This window comes from Urocitellus parryii, chromosome 1 (genome assembly GCF_045843805.1).
Source record: "Urocitellus parryii isolate mUroPar1 chromosome 1, mUroPar1.hap1, whole genome shotgun sequence".
NCBI lineage: Eukaryota > Metazoa > Chordata > Mammalia > Rodentia > Sciuridae > Urocitellus > Urocitellus parryii.
The window spans coordinates 188,769,024-188,785,816 of record NC_135531.1 but is presented as its reverse complement, the minus strand read 5'-3'; the positions used below and the strand labels follow the sequence as shown (position 1 = coordinate 188,785,816).

The window sequence follows — 16,793 nt, the reverse complement described above, 5'->3', positions numbered from 1 at the left end:
TAAATTCTTTAACTATTTTCATTGTCCTATACCATTTGAAAAGAAGAAAGCGATGTATTATGTGTGGTGCCTCAGGTTGTTGATATATAAAGTGAAGGGATGAGAATTGTCAGCAATAGCTGTGGGGCTTATGAGCTGATCCCCAAAACTGAAAGAGGTATGCCAGCACCAATGGCCCTGGTTGGGCTGACCTACTGCATGTTGCACCCTTTCACCCCACCACCTCAGAGCTGGAGGGCAAAATGGGGCAGTTCTGTTAAGAGAGTTGGGGTTAGGGATGATACTGAGGAGTGTGGACCAAGGGCAGTTAGGAAACAGAATTTTATCAGATTAAGAGAAGTCTTTGTTGGCATTTGTAGCCCTGGAACTTTGGAAATTTAGAGCTCAGCCTTGAGTTTTTGTGAGATTCAGAGGTAGGATAGGGTGAGGTCAAGGAATTGGAGAGTGTTTATTTCTAACTCATTACATGAAAGTGGTAGTGGAGGATATTCAGGAGAGAGGTGACTCCTAGGGAGAGAATGAAAACACTGAGAGCCATCTCTGAGACTTGGGGACCCTAAGAAAGTCTAATCCCCCAAATACTGTCATCCACAAACTGAGAGCTGCTTCTCTTCCTTTCCCTACCCTGTGTCTGTCTCCACTAGTCTCCTTCTCCTTGCTCTTCCCCTTTCTCTCTACTCTTCCCACCCCCACACCCCCTTTTCCTCCTCTTTCTCTTCCCAGGGACCAAAGGTTGAAGGGAGAGCTGAGAAAGTGGCCCTTCCATCCCCTACTGGATTAACCTCCATTGCCACCCATCGCCAGTGCCACATCCCTTCTTATTTGTAGTGGTGGGTTTCTTTTCTTGGAAGCAGGGTACTTTAAACAAGTAGAGGTAATGGGGGGATTAATAATCATAGGTAAGTCCAAATGGGAACATTTGCAGCTTTCTCATACCAGAGGAAGGCCATGTCTAATAAGTTGAGGTAACATCAAGTCAGAGAAGGCCTTAGCTGCAGGAACACACAGAATTGAGTTTCCTGTATTCCAGAGGGAAGTGGATCAAAGATATTTGCAAACTGACTGAACAGAGAGCACCTTAGGAAAGGGCTTGCCTCAGCATGGAGAAGACAGACAAGGGAAAGAAGGGACAGACTGAGCTAAAGAGAGACTCTTTCTAATGGCATATTTTTATACTGAGATGTTTAAGCTTTTATTCATGTTGAACGGTGAGGAAGAATTGAAATGACCAAGAAAAAGTGAAAGGGAGGGAGATTGCAAAGAATTACTGTGTTACACTGAGAGGGTCATCTTATTGCCAGCGAACATCAGTAAAAAGCATGAGTTGGGCAAGTAGAAGGATTTCATTCTTAAACTTAAGGTTTGAATTGTTTTTCCTATACATATGTTTAAACCTGGGGCCTTATACACGCTAGGCAAGTGCTCCACCAGTAAACTATATCCCCAGTTCATAAAAACTTAATTGTTTTAGCAGAGTGCTTGCCTCGCATGGATGAGGCCCTGTGTTTTCTTGCAGGCCCTAGTACTGCAAGGAAAAAAAAACACTCTTGTTTCAGAAGCAAGAATCTCTTTGCTACCTCCTTTTAAAAAATGTTTTATTTAAATTGTATGTTGGCAGAAAGTAGGTGTACATTTGCAGTGGCTACTGTAGTTAGCTCAGTAGACAGAAAAACAGTTCCTTCAGAATCAGGAGATAGACTAATTTAACCAGTACATATTCATTTCATTGGACTTTCCCTTTTTTATTAAGCTCTGCTCCCCCACTCCTCCCTTGCTGGAAGTCAAACCCAGAGTCTGGCGTGTGCTAGGTAGGTGCTATCTTTAGTGGATTCCCAAACTCTGCCTTCAAAGAATGGTGCTAATATTGTAAATGAGGGACATTTTTGCTAAAATGGGGCGGAAAAGGTGTTCTTGTAAATTCAAACAAGCACAGCAAAGCTGTGTGGTCACCAGGCAGTTATTAGAGGTGCCCATGGTTCCATGAACCTCAAAGAGCAATGTGTTGAGATTTCTCATATTAATGAAGGGATCAAGTTAAATGAGTCAGGGATTAAAGGGGTGGAATTTTGGGTGGTAGCAGTGTAGACCTGGAAACTTATAATGACCTTGGTAGCTTTCTGAAGTACAAAGGAGTAATTACTTTTCTCTGATGTGCCCTCTTGAGTGTGGAGCCACTGACCCTAATGAAATCATTGAAAGAATAGGTATGGGGAAGGGAAGCTCATTCTCAGGTTCCGGAGGCTCTCTCAGATGTTTTCTAGTATATACTGGGAGGTAGATACTGCTGGTCTCATTTGATATTGTTTGCCTGAGGTCAATCTACTTAGCTACTGAGAGGTGAAGCTGAATTCTGTACCCAAAGCCCATGGACTTTCCATTATATGGTGCCTCAGGGATACTGTCTTCTAAGTACGCTGAGAACCCAGAGGGAAAACATTCTAATACATCCTGAAACCTCGAGATGCTGCAGGTCAGACCTGTGTTGGCAGGCTTTCTGGATGTCATGGTAATGGTCAGCTTTGTTTCCTTCAGGTGACTCCCGTGGCCCTCCAAACCATCACCTAGGCCCGATGTCAGAGAGGCGGCATGAGCAGAGTGGTGGCCCTGAGCATGGGCCTGAGAGAGGGCCTTTTCGGGGTGGCCAGGACTGCAGGGGTCCCCCTGACAGGCGTGGCCCTCACCCTGACTTCCCTGATGACTTCAGCAGACCTGACGACTTCCACCCCGACAAGCGCTTTGGCCACCGCTTACGTGAATTTGAGGGGCGAGGAGGACCTTTGCCACAGGAAGAGAAATGGAGGCGAGGGGGCCCTGGGCCTCCGTTTCCTCCTGATCACAGGGAATTCAGCGAGGGAGATGGCCGGGGTGCTGCCCGAGGCCCTCCAGGGGCATGGGAAGGCCGCAGACCTGGAGAGGAGCGCTTCCCTCGGGAGCCTGAGGACCCACGTTTTCGAGGGCGCAGAGAAGAAAGGTGGGACACATACTGCACAAGTCCACCGCCTCTTCCCTGGGGCCTTTTATCAGTTCTCTCCACAAAGGTGTCTTTCCTCTTTCACTGGGCGAGAATACTACACTGGTTACTAATCCTGTCTTCTCTAGGTTTTGCATTTAGGCTTAAACAACATTATGCTTTGTGCTTTTGTTTTTTTTAGTCTTTACAGTTTAGAGATCTTTCTCTTTATATATTTTTTAAAATTCTTTTTTAAAAAGAGATGGTGATCAGTATACTATGAGAGGGTCTTGGATCTGTATAAATTTCCAGGTTCACATTGATTAAATGATGAAATGAGAGCCAGATACCTAAATTGAGACTGTGAAATAGATGCAATTCTTATGAAATTGCTAAGTTAAATGGAACTGAAAAGTAAACTTCCTGTTAAGCTTAGATCCGGCTTGAATAACCTTGTAGATGATAAAAGGAATAGAAAAAAAAAACAAAACAAGAATTGGGATAATCTCAAGTAAGACTCAGAATAATCAGTGATGATGTTGAATTTTGCTCTGTGTCAGGCACTGTCACTTCATCTGATTGGTACATGGAATCCATGAGCTAGGTGTTACTTTGAGCATCCTAAACAAGGGATCAGACAGAATCAGGCGGGGCTAGACTTTCTGGGTCTTGTAAGTGTGAAGGTTGAGAGTCAGGCCTCTGTGTCCAGCAATTCTGTCTCTACTGTCCTTCAGGCATTGTCCCTTGTCCTCTTACTCTGTGGCGTTTTGTTTTCTTTTTGTGCACAGTAGCCAGTGGTGCTTTTATCACTGAGCTATATCCCAAATCCTTTTCATTTTATAAGTTTGAGATGGAGTCTCACTAAGTTGTCCAGGCTGGCCTCAAACTTTTTATCCTCCTGCCTCAGCCTTCTGAGTTGCTGGGATTATAAGTGTACACCACTGTGAAGTATTGGCCACCTTCATGCTTTGGGGATATGTTAGAAAAGAATTGCTGATAATAATTTGGCCAGGAAGGGTAAAATAGCAAGGGCTAAGGGAAACAGCTATTGGGTTAAAACAAACAAACAAACAAACTTTTTTTTTGTGGTGGTGGGGTGTGGACCTGGGATTGAACTGAAGGGCACTTAACCACTGAGCCACATCCCCAGTCTTTTTGTATTTTATTTTGAGACAGGGTCTCAATGAGTTGCCTGTGCCCTCACTAAATTGCTGAGGCTGGCTTTGAACTCGTGATTATACCTGTAATCCCAGTCTCCTGAGCCTCTGGGATTACAGGTGTGTACCACTGCATCTGGCCCTTTTTAAAAATAATATTCTCTTTGAAATAAGAACTTGGCATCTGCATAACTTCCATGATTTCTTGACTTTCTGATCTTGGCCAGAATTTCACATTATTATTTTTTTGCTCAATTTATGTCATATTTCTTCTGTCAGTGACAGACCCACAACCTATACCCTTTCACAGCTTTGTGCTGCTCTTCAAACATGCCAGATATGTTCCTACCCCCAGATTTCTGTACTAACTCTTCCCTATTCCAGGAACACACTTCAGATATTTGTGGTTTACTTCAGGTTTCTGCCCACCTTTATATTTCATTGTAACTCATGGCACTGCTTGACATTAAGTCATACACACTTTGTCCTCCAATATCTGAGGGGTATTGGTTTCCCGATGCATGCCATTTACATCCTTCCAAATACTTTTAAATCATTTCTAGATTGCTTCTAATACCTAATACAATATAAGTACTGTGTAAATAGTTGCTGTATATTTATTTAAGGATCAATAACAAGAAAAAGTGGTCTGTAGATATTTAGTATAGACACAATTTTTTTTTTAATTGCAGTATATGATTTGTTTAATCCCAGTTGTGGATACAGAGGGTGGAATGTATTTCTTTATTGCATGTTTCTCCTGTAAGCACATCAACTTCCCACTATCTCCTCAGCCCCTAGAGCAGTAGTGGCAGCATGATGTAGGTGCTCAGTGATCATCTTCAATAAATGGACCTGTTTGTTAATCAGGAGAGTGATTTGAGTTGGTCAGTCCATTAGAATGTATATTTTTCTGCTTTGACTACCATAACAAAATACCACAGGCTGTGTGGCTTACATGGCAGGAATTATTTTCTCACATTTCTGGAGCCTGGAAGTTTTAGATCAAGGTGCAGTAGGGTTGGTTTCTGGTTAGAGTCCTCTTCCTGACTTGGAATCTCACATATCTTCACATTAGGGGGTTGGGGAGCTCTGACTTTTATCTCTCCTTATGAGCGTTCTATTCCCATTACCAGGGCTCCACACACATCATTTGATACAGATGTAATTACTTCCAAATACCATCATGCTGGGGATGAGAGCTTCAGCATATGAATTTTGTGGGAACAAATATTTAATCCACAACAGAAGGTATTTTCTGGTAAGGGGAATTAGACCCTCTGAATCCCTTTGTAACTAGGGCAATGGTACAGCAGATGCCTACACATAAGAAGAATCCTGCTGAATTTCAAGGAAACAATGCCCCTACTGTGACTTGTTTTAGCCCACTTACCTCTCCTCATCTTGTCTAGTCACATCCTCACCCTGGTTTATTATCTTTGCCAGTGTCCTAGGCACACCTTCAGGAAGCATGATTTGGTAAAGTCAACTCAGGCCAAAAAGGTTATTAAAAACAAAGCTGGAGGGAAAGGTGGAGGGCAAGAGAAAGCTGCTCCCTCGCCTTTTATTTTTTTTAAATTTGAGATGGAGGTGGATCTCAAAAGTTGCTGGGGCTGACCTTGAATTTATAATCCTCCTACCTCAGCCTCTGGAGTCACTGGGATCATGGGCATGCTCCACAGTGCCTGTCTCTAGAGAAACCTCTTTTAAGCAGAGTGCCAGGGATCAACTGAGGAGTAATGGAATTAGAAAATCACCTCTGTTAGGAACAATCAGTGTCATAACTGATATAAGCAAGGATCGGCATTGGGTGTCAAGACCTTTGGGGAAAAGATTGTGGGGAAGCAAGATCACCCCACAGATTACTTATCAATTGCAAAGGAGAAGATGTACCTTTGTAGCAACAAAATCTGGTTGCCACCACACCTTTGCATTATCAACAAGGAGACAAACTGGTATCCTGAGGTCTAAGCAGCCATTGCCAAAAGTGTATAACCTGGATCTAGTCATGAGAAAATAATCAGGTAGATTCAGATTGTGGGGTGTTCTATAAAACATCTGGACAGACCCTCACAAACCCCTAGGTCATTAAAGACAAGATATCGGAGACAAAATTAGAGGAGATCAAAGAGACATGACTACTAAAATAACAATGTGTAGTCATGACTGAATTCTACTGAGAAACAATTGGCTCTAATTGATGTTTTGGGGACAGCTGGGGAAGTTACATTTGGACTGTATGTTAAATAATATCACATATTACTGAGAATGACAATGATATTATGGTTAGGCAGAAGAAAGTTCCTGCTCTTGAAAGAAACACTGAAGTATTTAGAGTTGAAGCATCATGTAGTTGGCCTCTGATTTTCAGACGGTTTAGAAAACACATTTGTAAGTAGACAATATAAAGCACCCATAGCAAAATGATGAATCTAGGTAAAGGGTCTATGTGTGTTCATTGGACTATTTCAACTTTACTGTTAGTATGGAAACTTTAAAAGCAAAAGATAACTGAATGGAAACGAAATAACTGAATGGATAAGATAACTGAATGGAAAAGAAAGAGCAGAAGGCATGGTTGAAAGGAGGCCACACACAGGGAGGACAGCACATGCAGACAGGCCTGTGCCCAGCTCCTTCCAGCCCTTTCGGCAGTGACTGTGACCTCTCTTGGTATTCTTGCACACCTTTTTCTGGTTGCAGGTCACTTTCTCTGTTCTCCCCTAGGCTTCCTTATAACCTTTCTGCTTCAGCAGTATTCTCAGCCAATTCTCCCAATTGCAAGGTTCCTGAGAGTAAAAGGAAAGTTGTCCACCCACTAGGGCACCAGATTGCTAGCCAACCAGTTCATGGGCCATCTGAAGCCCAGGTGCCCCCTGCATGCCAGTCAACAGTAGACTGGGGCCACTGGGACAGCTCATGTCAGTTGGGCCTGCCCCAGGTGGAGGCTGTGGACAGGTTACAGAGCACACACTCTGAACCATGTGCAGGACAGTTGGCTAGCATAATCTGCACCCCCTTTTTCCTGATTATATAAGTAACACATGTTCATCATAAAAACACAGATGATCACTAGGCACAGTGGGAGGAGGCTGAGCCCAGGTGTTGGAGACCAACCTAGGCAACATAGTAAGACCCCGTCTCAAAAATGTAGATGATAATGAAAAGCACTTGGGAGGCAGTGACAGAGAGCCTGGGCTGAGCATCCAGACTGTCTTGAATTCATATCATAGCCTTTATTTCCTGTGTGTCCCTAAATGACTTTAGTTCTCTGGGCCTTAGTGTGCTCATCAGAAGAACAGAGCCAGAGGAGAGGCACCACAGTGGTTGTTGTCAGGAGGAACTGCAACCAAGTAATACGTGGAAGGCACTTGGTATGACATAGGCACCTACGAAGTGCCGATCACTCTTACTATTCCTAAAAGCAACCTGAAGTAACCCCACATTCTGCAATGTTTTTTTCCTGTCTGCTTTGGCCTCTGATATTAGGATTTGTAAAATGAATATTTTAAAAAAATATGCTTGCAATTTGTTTTTCTCCCCACTGATGTTGTATATAACACATCTCCAACATACGTAGAGGGTATTCCAGGAGATGGATGTTCTGTTTTTTCTTTATAGCTTCAGAAGAGGAGCACCCCCAAGACATGAGGGTCGTGCCCCACCCAGAGGAAGGGATGGTTTTCCTGGTCCTGAAGACTTTGGTCCAGAGGAGAATTTTGATGCCTCTGATGAGGCAGCCAGAGCACGAGATCTCAGAGGCCGAGGTCGAGGTGCCCCACGAGGTGAGCAGTGTGGAGGACACCTGGTCTGGAGGGACAGGTGGTTGTGAGCACAGCTGGACAGTCTGTGAGCACAGTATTGTTTGCTCTGCTTTGTAGGAGGAAGGAAAGGTTTACTTCCCACCCCTGACGAGTTCCCTCGCTTTGAAGGAGGACGGAAGCCAGACTCCTGGGATGGAAACCGAGAGCCAGGTGGGGAAGAAGTGCTTGTTGAATGTCTCGGGCTTACACTAGACCAACAGTTCACAAAGTGGGGCCCAGGAGCCCTCCACATCCTGTCTTTTCCAACTTGCATCTCCATGGTGGCCGAGTTGCCTTCCTGTCTTTCCAACACGACATTTTATCTTAGTAGATAGAATGTAGAAGTATTGGGAGAATCCAGCCTTTTTTCTCTTAAGCCAAACAGGAAAGGGACTTGTTTAAATATAAAATAATACCACTCTTTTCACTGAGTTTTCTTGTTTTGGAGAATAAAGTTAAATGAATTGAAAATTGGTTTTAATTGCTAACACTGTAAATATAAGTCTCATTAAGGGAATCTGTTTGGGTCCCTCAACAGTTTTTAAGATTGTAGGATGTTCTGAGGCTAAACATCTGAGAATCACTTACCTGAACTATATTTTCCTTCAGGTGCATTGATTTCTAATCTTGGCCTTTCTTATGTAGTTATGGTGTGACTTACACCTGGCCTATTAAGCATATGTTTCCTGTGTGAAACGAATGGTGGTTCTCAAGTTCCTCTGTGTCTTCTGTGGTATCATTTCCATCGGCTTTTGGTCACAGCTTACTATAATGTCATTATCAGATTCTTAGCCTCATGGATCTATGTTCTTATTTCAGGACCAGGTCATGAACATTTCCGTGATGCTCCCCGCCCTGATCATCCCCCTCATGACGGTCATTCCCCAGCCAGCAGAGAGCGCTCTTCTTCTCTACAAGGCATGGACATGGCATCCCTGCCACCCCGAAAGCGCCCCTGGCATGATGGGCCAGGCACTTCTGAGCACAGAGAGATGGAGGCCCCAGGGGGCCCTTCTGAGGACCGAGGAGGCAAAGGTAAAGAGAGGCTAGTGATTCCAGTTCAGGAGTTGCAGTGGGAGGGAGGCCTGGTCTGTGCCTGTCCCATGTACTCCTCCTAGGGTACCTCGGGTCTGTTCTCCATTCTGACCTCTGGGGCTAGGCTCTGAGGAGGCATATGCTCCCAAATGTGGTGCAGATGAAGGTTTGCTTGGGTTCACATCACAGATGGATGGAGCAGCCTCTGGTGACTGCAAACTCAATCCTGCAGTCTCTGGTTACTTCTGGGAATCTCTGGTTTGTCACGGTTTCCACTTCAGCTCTTTGCTGAAGGGTCTCCACACTCTCCCTCTGCCAGACTTGCTTTCTGGAGACTCCTCATCTGATTGGCCTCCACTCATGCCTGCTTGGAGCCCTCATGTGTGTCCTCAGCAGAAGGGGATGAGTTATCCTCTTCCAGCTTCAGTGTTGCTTTTTTCAGCTTGAGCCAGAGAGGACATCGCTTACGCTCAAATCACAAGACTTGGAGGAACATGGCCTGCAGGAGGTTTTTCCAGGACGGCAACAGATTCTCTTTACACCTCAAAACATTGAATCTTTATCTTAAAGAAGGTGGTGATATCTTAAGCCAGGAGCAGTAGTTATGGAATGTTAACCACAAGTCTGGCTTCAGGTTGAGCTGGGCAGTGGCATATGTGGTGTGGTTTGGGAAAGACAGCTGCTTAGTGTCCTAACATCATGTGCTTCCTGCCCCAAGTTCATTTGCCTTATGTTTGCAGTCCCCCCATTACAAAGTTCTGCCTTCTTTCTTTTCTTTTCCTTTCTTTTCTTTCCTTTCCTTTCCCTTCCTTCCTTTCCCTCCCTTCCTTCCTCCCTTCCTTCCTCCCTCCCTCCCTCCCTCCCATTTTTTGGTGCTGGGTTTTGAACCCAGTGACACTTAGTCTCTGAGCCACATTCCCAGACTTGTTTTGTATTTTATTTAGAGATGGGGTCTCGCTGATTTGTTTTAGCACCTTGCTAAATTGTTGAGGCTAGATTTGAACTTGTGATCCTCCTGCCTCAGCCTTCAGAGCTGCTGGAATTATAAGTGTGCGCCACTGTGTCTGGCTGCCTTTTGTTCTTGACAGTTGTTTGGGTCTTCTCAGAGCAAAACCCTCAGAAATTACTTATATAGCCAAGTGTAGTGGTGCATCTGTCAATCCCAGCAGCTTGGGAGGCTTGACACAGGAGGATCGCAAATTCAAATCCAGCCTCAGCAATTTAGTGAACTTAGTGGGGTCCTAAGCAACTCAGTGAGACCCTGTCTTTCAATAAAATACAAAAAAGGGCTAGGGATGTTCAGTGGTTAAGGCCCCTTGGTTCTACCCCTGGTAACCCCACCCCCACCCGCCCAAAATACAATGAGTCATGTATCACCAGATCTTGCCCACTCAAATAGATATCTTGTTACTAGTCTTGGATGAATTCTTGGGCACTCAGGACATCTTTGCATGTTCCCTGGCTAAGGACATGTAGCTGGTGTGGAAATGATATACATGATGGCATCTCTGCCCAGCTACCCTCCAGTCAGCCTGTGCTGCTTTGTGAGAAGAGAAGCCATAATATTTGGTCAGCTCCCTTGATCTTGCATCTCAGCTACATTCAGCTTCTGTTCAAAATTTCAAGATAAAGTTGGCATTAGTGATCTGAGAGCACATTATGGGAGAGATGGGACCAAATACTATCATTTCATGAGAAAAGTTTTTTTAAAGACAATTTTAGGGCTGGAGTTGTGGCTCATTGGTAGAGCACTTATCTGGCATGCATGAATGAGGCCCTGGATTCTGCCCTCAGCACTGTATATAAATAAATAAATAAACAAACAAATAAATAATCAATCCATTGACAACTTAAAAATATATTAAAAAAGAGAGAAAATTTTAATAATACCTAACATTTTTGTGTCTGAGTCTGAAACAAGCCCATCCCTAGGAGAAATAATTTTGAGAGGCAGTGTTTTTCTTTTTATTTTTCAAGAAACATTCTATTTTATAAACTGTGTAAAAGGAAGCCAAAGCACCAAATGTTATGGGACAATCAGAGTCAACGCTGAGTCTAGCTGGAATCTTGTTATTAAGAGCAGCAGTGGTTTGTGTATCTTAGTTGCTTCCAGAGTTTAGTCACTACTTTTGAAACCTTTCCTCAAACACCCCAATGCACAAGAGAGTGAAGATACACTTCCCATAGTTTGGGCACCTGGCCCAGTGTATTATGAATTTCCCTGGGGTGCTCCATACTTATCTCTTGGCTTCCTGTCATCTGCAGCACAGCTTTGGGGGACCGTGGCCTCGAGCCAGGATGGGATGAAGTAGTGGTCAGGAAGAGGCAGAGGCATATCCATTAGACATTCCTGAAGTGGTCCACTGTCATTATACAGTGAAGTTTGTGCTAGAGTTATTGATAAGCAATCTCTAATGTAAAAAGTCACGTTTGATATCAATGTTTCATTTCAGGCCGAGGAGGCCCGGGACCTTCTCAGAGAGTGCCAAAATCTGGGCGTTCCAGCTCTTTGGATGGAGACCACCATGATGGATACCATAGAGACGAACCTTTTGGGGGTCCTCCAGGCAGTGGCACCCCTTCTCGAGGGGGCCGGAGTGGCAGTAACTGGGGTAGAGGGAGCAACATGAACTCTGGCCCACCAAGGCGAGGTGCTTCAAGGGGTGGTGGAAGGGGTCGGTAGAAGTGGGTACTAGGCCTCTCTGGACAGTATTTAAGAACTTGTGGACTTACCAAGTGAAACACAAGGAAGCCCGCACTATTGTAGCCCTGAACTCTTCTGGGGTAGCTGAGTCCCAGGAGCTCCTCATGAGGTCTTCAAGATGAAGAGACTGCTGCCAGCTACCCAGAGTAGCTAGACTTGTTTTGTCCTGTCCACCCTCATTGCCCTAACTCCCAAGTTGTTTTTGTGAAGATAAAGCTGGAATCTTTTTTTTTTATTTTTAAAGTGTCACGAGACATGGAACACCTCCACAACTTTAAGTTCATGTCCAATTGGAAATTTGTTTCTATATATGTACAGTTTGTCAGAGAAAAAAACATTAAGTTGTTTTTGTATGAATACAGAATGTGATTTACGCAAGAATTAACAGAAAACCAGTCGTGAAGTGCTTGCCTTAAGGAAATCTTTGGTTTCCGTTGTATCTAATCTGCTGAGGGTCATACAGTTATTACTGATGTAAATGAGGAGACTTGAGACTTGAGGGAACAGGTAGGTTATCTAATTTCATTTGTGAACTTGGTGCTTTTTAACATTCTATCTGAATATTCTTTCATACCATTTTTATTGTACAGTGAGGAATACTTTAATGTAGTTCAAAAGCCTCAGACATGCTCTGACAGATGGAAAATTATACTCAAGAACAAAATCTGGCTGTCCAACTATGGGCTCTTGGGTACATCTCCCGGTAACCACACTTTAGATTTGAATTGCTCTGTTTTGATGAGAAAAACCTGGGTTTAAGTTAGAGGTTAACTACATACATCCTTTTGAAAACTTTAAAGCCATTTCACACACTTAAGCTGAGAAGGAAGGGACTGAAATATCTGTTTTGCAAAACCTTAATTCTTCCATACTAGCTTTGTGGAAATACCAGTGTTTAAAGGAGAGAATAGTTTTTAGAGTAAGCTAAAACGTTCTTGTCAATGGTGAATTCCTGTCATGTATTTAAGAAATGTTTGGTTTAATTTGGATTGAAAGTCAAAAATTCAGTTAGACCACTTGTTATGCTGGTGATTTTATAGTAAACTTTTTATTACTAAAAGGGCAGTCCTGTAGCTGTCTTAACATCATTATATTGCCAGCTTCAGTTTGGCAATGGAGACAGACAGGTGTACTTGGCAGGCTTAATAGTGCTGGAGTCTCAGTGGTTGCTCAGGAAAGGGACACTGACATAGTTGGATAGCATACAGAAATAGGAACTGGCTGTATTAGTGGGAAAAATGATAAAGGCCAAGTTTTTTCTGTGGTGTGAGAAAAATGTCAAGTACATTTTTGGGTTATTACAACCTAAAGATTCCAAGTAAATAATTCTCATTTTACTTCAAAATTAAAAACATTTACCCACACCCTACTATTAACACACTATTAGGAGAATCAGCATTGCTTTAGGTTTATGGATATTCTTTATTTGTCCTCCACTTGTATAGCATTAGTAAAAGAAATCATAATCAAATTCCAGGAAGCTAAAAGGATCCAAAGACCAAATCCTCATAGAAATTAGGTTCCCTTCCTTCATGTGGAATTATTAGCATTTAGAGTTTAACTTTATAACTGGTTCCTGGGAAAGCAGATACCCAGATCACATTTTGAGAATGAATTTAGAGAAAAACAGAAATCTCTACATTATACATTTATTAAAATACTCAGAAATATAGTATGTATGGCATTTTAAAACATCATTGTCCAAATAAATACAAGATAAGGTGCTTTGAAAACAAGATTTTCAATGAATTGGGAAAATGCTGGACATTTTTGGTTTTTTGCTGTACTAGGGATCCACCCAGGGCCTCGGGCATGCTGGGCAAGCTTTCTACCACTGAGCTACATCCCCAGTTCTTTTTATTTTATTTTGAGACAGGATTTAGCTAAGTTGTCTAGGCTGACCCTGAATTTGGGATTCTCCTGCCTCAGCCTCCCAAATAGCTGAGATTACAGGCATGTGTCACTGTGTCAGGCTGAAAACAAGAATTTTTAAAATCCTGGCTTAAGAACTATATAAAAATATGTCAAACACTAAAATCCTCAGCCATGCATATTCTAGAGAAATTTAAAACTAGAATAGAAATTTAACTAGGGGACTAGAAAGAGCACTCAATGGCACAAGTCTTTCCCATTGTAAAAATAACTTACTCCTGAAAACTTGAATGTACCTTTTTGAGGTAGACAACCCTATTTATTAATAGGGGAGGAGGCAGTATTAGCAAGTACTAAGCGGGGTGGTAGCTCACAAGCCCACCTGTGGATGTTGGTCACTTCAGTCAGTATCATATCTTGGGGAAGGGCTCAGGACATTATCAGGACAGAAAAATGTACATTTGGGGACTGGAGGAAGAAGCAGTGCTCTTCTGCTGCTTGACACAATATGTTAGGGCAACACTGGAATCTGGTCCCCCCAAAAACAATTATTTTCAAACTGCGCAAGCCAGGGCAACTTTTTAGTGCATTTGGTGGTTATCAACTTTGGCTGAAATGGAATCATCAGAGGAGCTTTAATGTCAATGCCTGATCCCACCTCCAGAGATTCTGAATGAATTTATTTAAAGTGTTGCTCTTCAAGTAATTCTGATGTGCCAGTTAAGTGTAAGAACCATTGGCACAGAACTTTTAAATTCTAAATATATTTTACTAGTTTATAGTTAATGGTAAAACCTGTAGTTTTTCTGGACCCCTGCTTTCTGGCAATAAATTTAGTAGGAAAAAGTAACCACTGAACCTAAGACAAAGTATATATGAAAAGCATTTTACACTGTGTTAGGACCATCATGGAAATTGTAAACTACAGGCTAGGATTATAGCTCAGAGGTCCAGCACTTGCCTAGCACATGTGAGGCACTGGTTTCTATCCTCAGCACCACATAAAAATAAATAAAAGTACTGTGTACATCTACAACTTAAAGGAAAAGACAAATAAACTGTAAACTGCTTTAAAAATGAAATACAATTAGAAGTGATAGTCTGCAGAAATCCATAATTTCCAACAAATATGGGAATTCTAAAAGTAGAATTACCTTCCTGTTCCCAGGATTTGCTAGCCCAGTTCTGCACTGAGACCTCTCCAAGGTTTACCAGCATCTTCCTGGATACCAGGCAACTTGGGGCAGAAAATGTCTCTTTTTTTCCCCTACTTTCATATCTAATTCAGGACGAATTTTCCTTTAATGTTACATAAGGCAACAAATTTACAATTTCTCTTAAAACAGTTCACCTCGGTTTTTTCCTTAACTAATTACTTTTTTAAATCCAGTGGTTAAATGTAATGCTTAGATTACATTAGATTACTCTTCTGAGATTCATTTACACTGAAGACTGAGGGAAAATAATTTCCAAGTCTTAGGTACAGCCACCCCCCCCCCAAAAAAAAGCTATTGTAGCTCAACATCTACCACTGGATTTAAAAAAAAAATGACAAAATAAAAAGTTAAGCCTGAGAAAAACCACAAAAACAACTAATGCAAAGAGCCATTCCGTTTTTACTCAGCTCAATCTAAAATCACAGTGCAAAAAGAACTTCTAAGAGCAGCTTCACAGCACCAATTCCACGACAAAACTTCCTTTTCAGAGCACATGCTACTCAGGATAGCACGAAACGGTGAGATCAGGACCACCGGAAACCGCTGGTGTCGCAGCTTGAAACAGCTGCTAAAGGTTTACACTCGCCAGCACCGTCTGGACGACGCCTTCGCCCTAAGCGGCAGGTGTCATTAGGACGTTCTGCGGTGGTAGAGTCCGGGAGTGGACGGGTGCAGTCTTTGGCTCGGCAGGCGCCGGGTTCTGGGAAGGTTCTGCGTCGTTCCCTGACGGCGCAGGTCCAGGACTCACACCGGCAGCGCATTAGCTAGGCCTGCGCGGCGGCCCAAGCGACCGAGCGCCAGGCGCAGCGCGGTGCCACCGCCCCACGGCAGCAGGCTAGCCAACCAGGCCAGTAGGGCGGCCACCTGCGCGCAGGCGCCCAGCGCAGTGAGCGGCGTACTGCGCAGACCCATTGCCGCGTACAGAGTGGCTCCCAGCGCGGCCGCGTAGACCAGCGCGGGCCTCGACGGCGTCTCCTCGCAGCGTAGCAGACGTCCGCACGCCGCCCCGCCTCGCAGTATCGCGCCGCCTGCGAGAGCCAGCACCGAGCCCAACGACCAGAGCAGCGCGAATTTGCGCGCGCGCAGCAGCAGCACTGGCGCGTAGAGTGCCGCCAGACAGAAGCAGAGCGCGGCCAGTAGCAGACAGGCTCCACCCGCAGCCAGCTGCTGGCCGCGCGTCACGCTCGGCAGGCACGCCTGGCTCGCCGCCGCCGGCTCCGTGTGACTTCGCGGCCACGTCCACCGCAGGCCAGCGCGGCCAAGCCACGCTCCCGTCGGTCCGACCCCTGCCGCAGGCTCTTCAGCAGTCTCCGAAGCGAGTAGCTGCTCCGCTTCCGCCGGCCTGCCCGCTTTGCTCTGCGACAGGTAGTCCTGCAGCTGGCGGTGGAGGTCTGCCATCTCCGACGGGACGGCGACGGAGAGGAGCGCTGTCACGCGCTTCCTGCTTTCCTCGTTTGCGGCAGCAGTGGCTTGGCCAGATGGCGGCGGTTGGTGGACTCTGCGGAAGGGGCGGGGCCTGTAGCGCGCGTGGCCGGTGGCGCGCGTGGCCGTGCAGGGCAGTCTCTGTGCAGACTGGAGCAGTCTCGAGGTCTGGTCTGCTGGCCCGCCCCGCACCTCTTGCCAGTCGTTCTCTCAGTGCCTGAACCGGTTCTTTGGATTGTAGCCGCTGGACGAGTCCTGGCAGCATTAAATGTTGGGGTGTGTGGCACACAAGGTACCCTTCTGGAAATACTGTCCAGACTGTCAATGGCTACATGGGCTGCTATACTGTGGTATGGAGGGATCTCGTTTCTTACTGCAGCACGCACATCTAGTTATCTCAAAATAAAGTTTTAAAAACGTTTAGACCCACAGAACTAATTTGGTTTCTTTGGGAACCAGGTCACAGTTGATAAATGAACGGTTAACACCCACCTCGACCTTGCTTGTCTTCTGGTCTTGGTTTGGGCCAGAGGCCTGGCAAGATCCTCGACCTCTCTACATCCCATGTGCAAGATGTGGTGGTTCCTCTGCCTCATACCTGGTTTGGGTCTTCAGTGCCTCAGCCCCATCTCC

The 16,793-nt window shown here is 44.5% G+C and overlaps 2 protein-coding genes across 4 annotated transcripts in view; one reads left to right on the top strand and one right to left on the bottom strand.

Annotated features, from left to right (window-relative positions):
* Wdr33 (WD repeat domain 33) overlaps nucleotides 1-12,704 on the top strand; it is a 111,912-nt gene extending 99,208 nt beyond the window's left edge. The window contains exons 18-22 of one of the 3 annotated variants that reach the window (XM_026388145.2): nucleotides 2,533-2,971; nucleotides 7,729-7,892; nucleotides 7,989-8,081; nucleotides 8,730-8,945; nucleotides 11,399-12,704. In XM_026388145.2, coding sequence (XP_026243930.1) covers nucleotides 2,533-2,971; nucleotides 7,729-7,892; nucleotides 7,989-8,081; nucleotides 8,730-8,945; nucleotides 11,399-11,628 — 1,142 coding nt within the window. In that variant the 3' untranslated portion in view covers nucleotides 11,629-12,704. Of the gene's footprint in view, nucleotides 1-2,532; nucleotides 2,972-7,389; nucleotides 7,501-7,728; nucleotides 7,893-7,988; nucleotides 8,082-8,729; nucleotides 8,946-11,398 lie in introns of those variants that run through there. The other 2 variants (XM_026388154.2, XM_077802373.1) reach the window with 2 other exon arrangements.
* Nucleotides 12,705-12,796: 92 nt separating this feature from the next.
* Sft2d3 (SFT2 domain containing 3) lies at nucleotides 12,797-16,539 on the bottom strand. The gene has a single exon (XM_026388826.2). It carries the CDS (start codon nucleotides 16,134-16,136, stop codon nucleotides 15,483-15,485), a length of 654 nt encoding a protein of 217 aa, XP_026244611.2. The 5' UTR covers nucleotides 16,137-16,539; the 3' UTR covers nucleotides 12,797-15,482.
* Nucleotides 16,540-16,793: the final 254 nt, after the last annotated feature.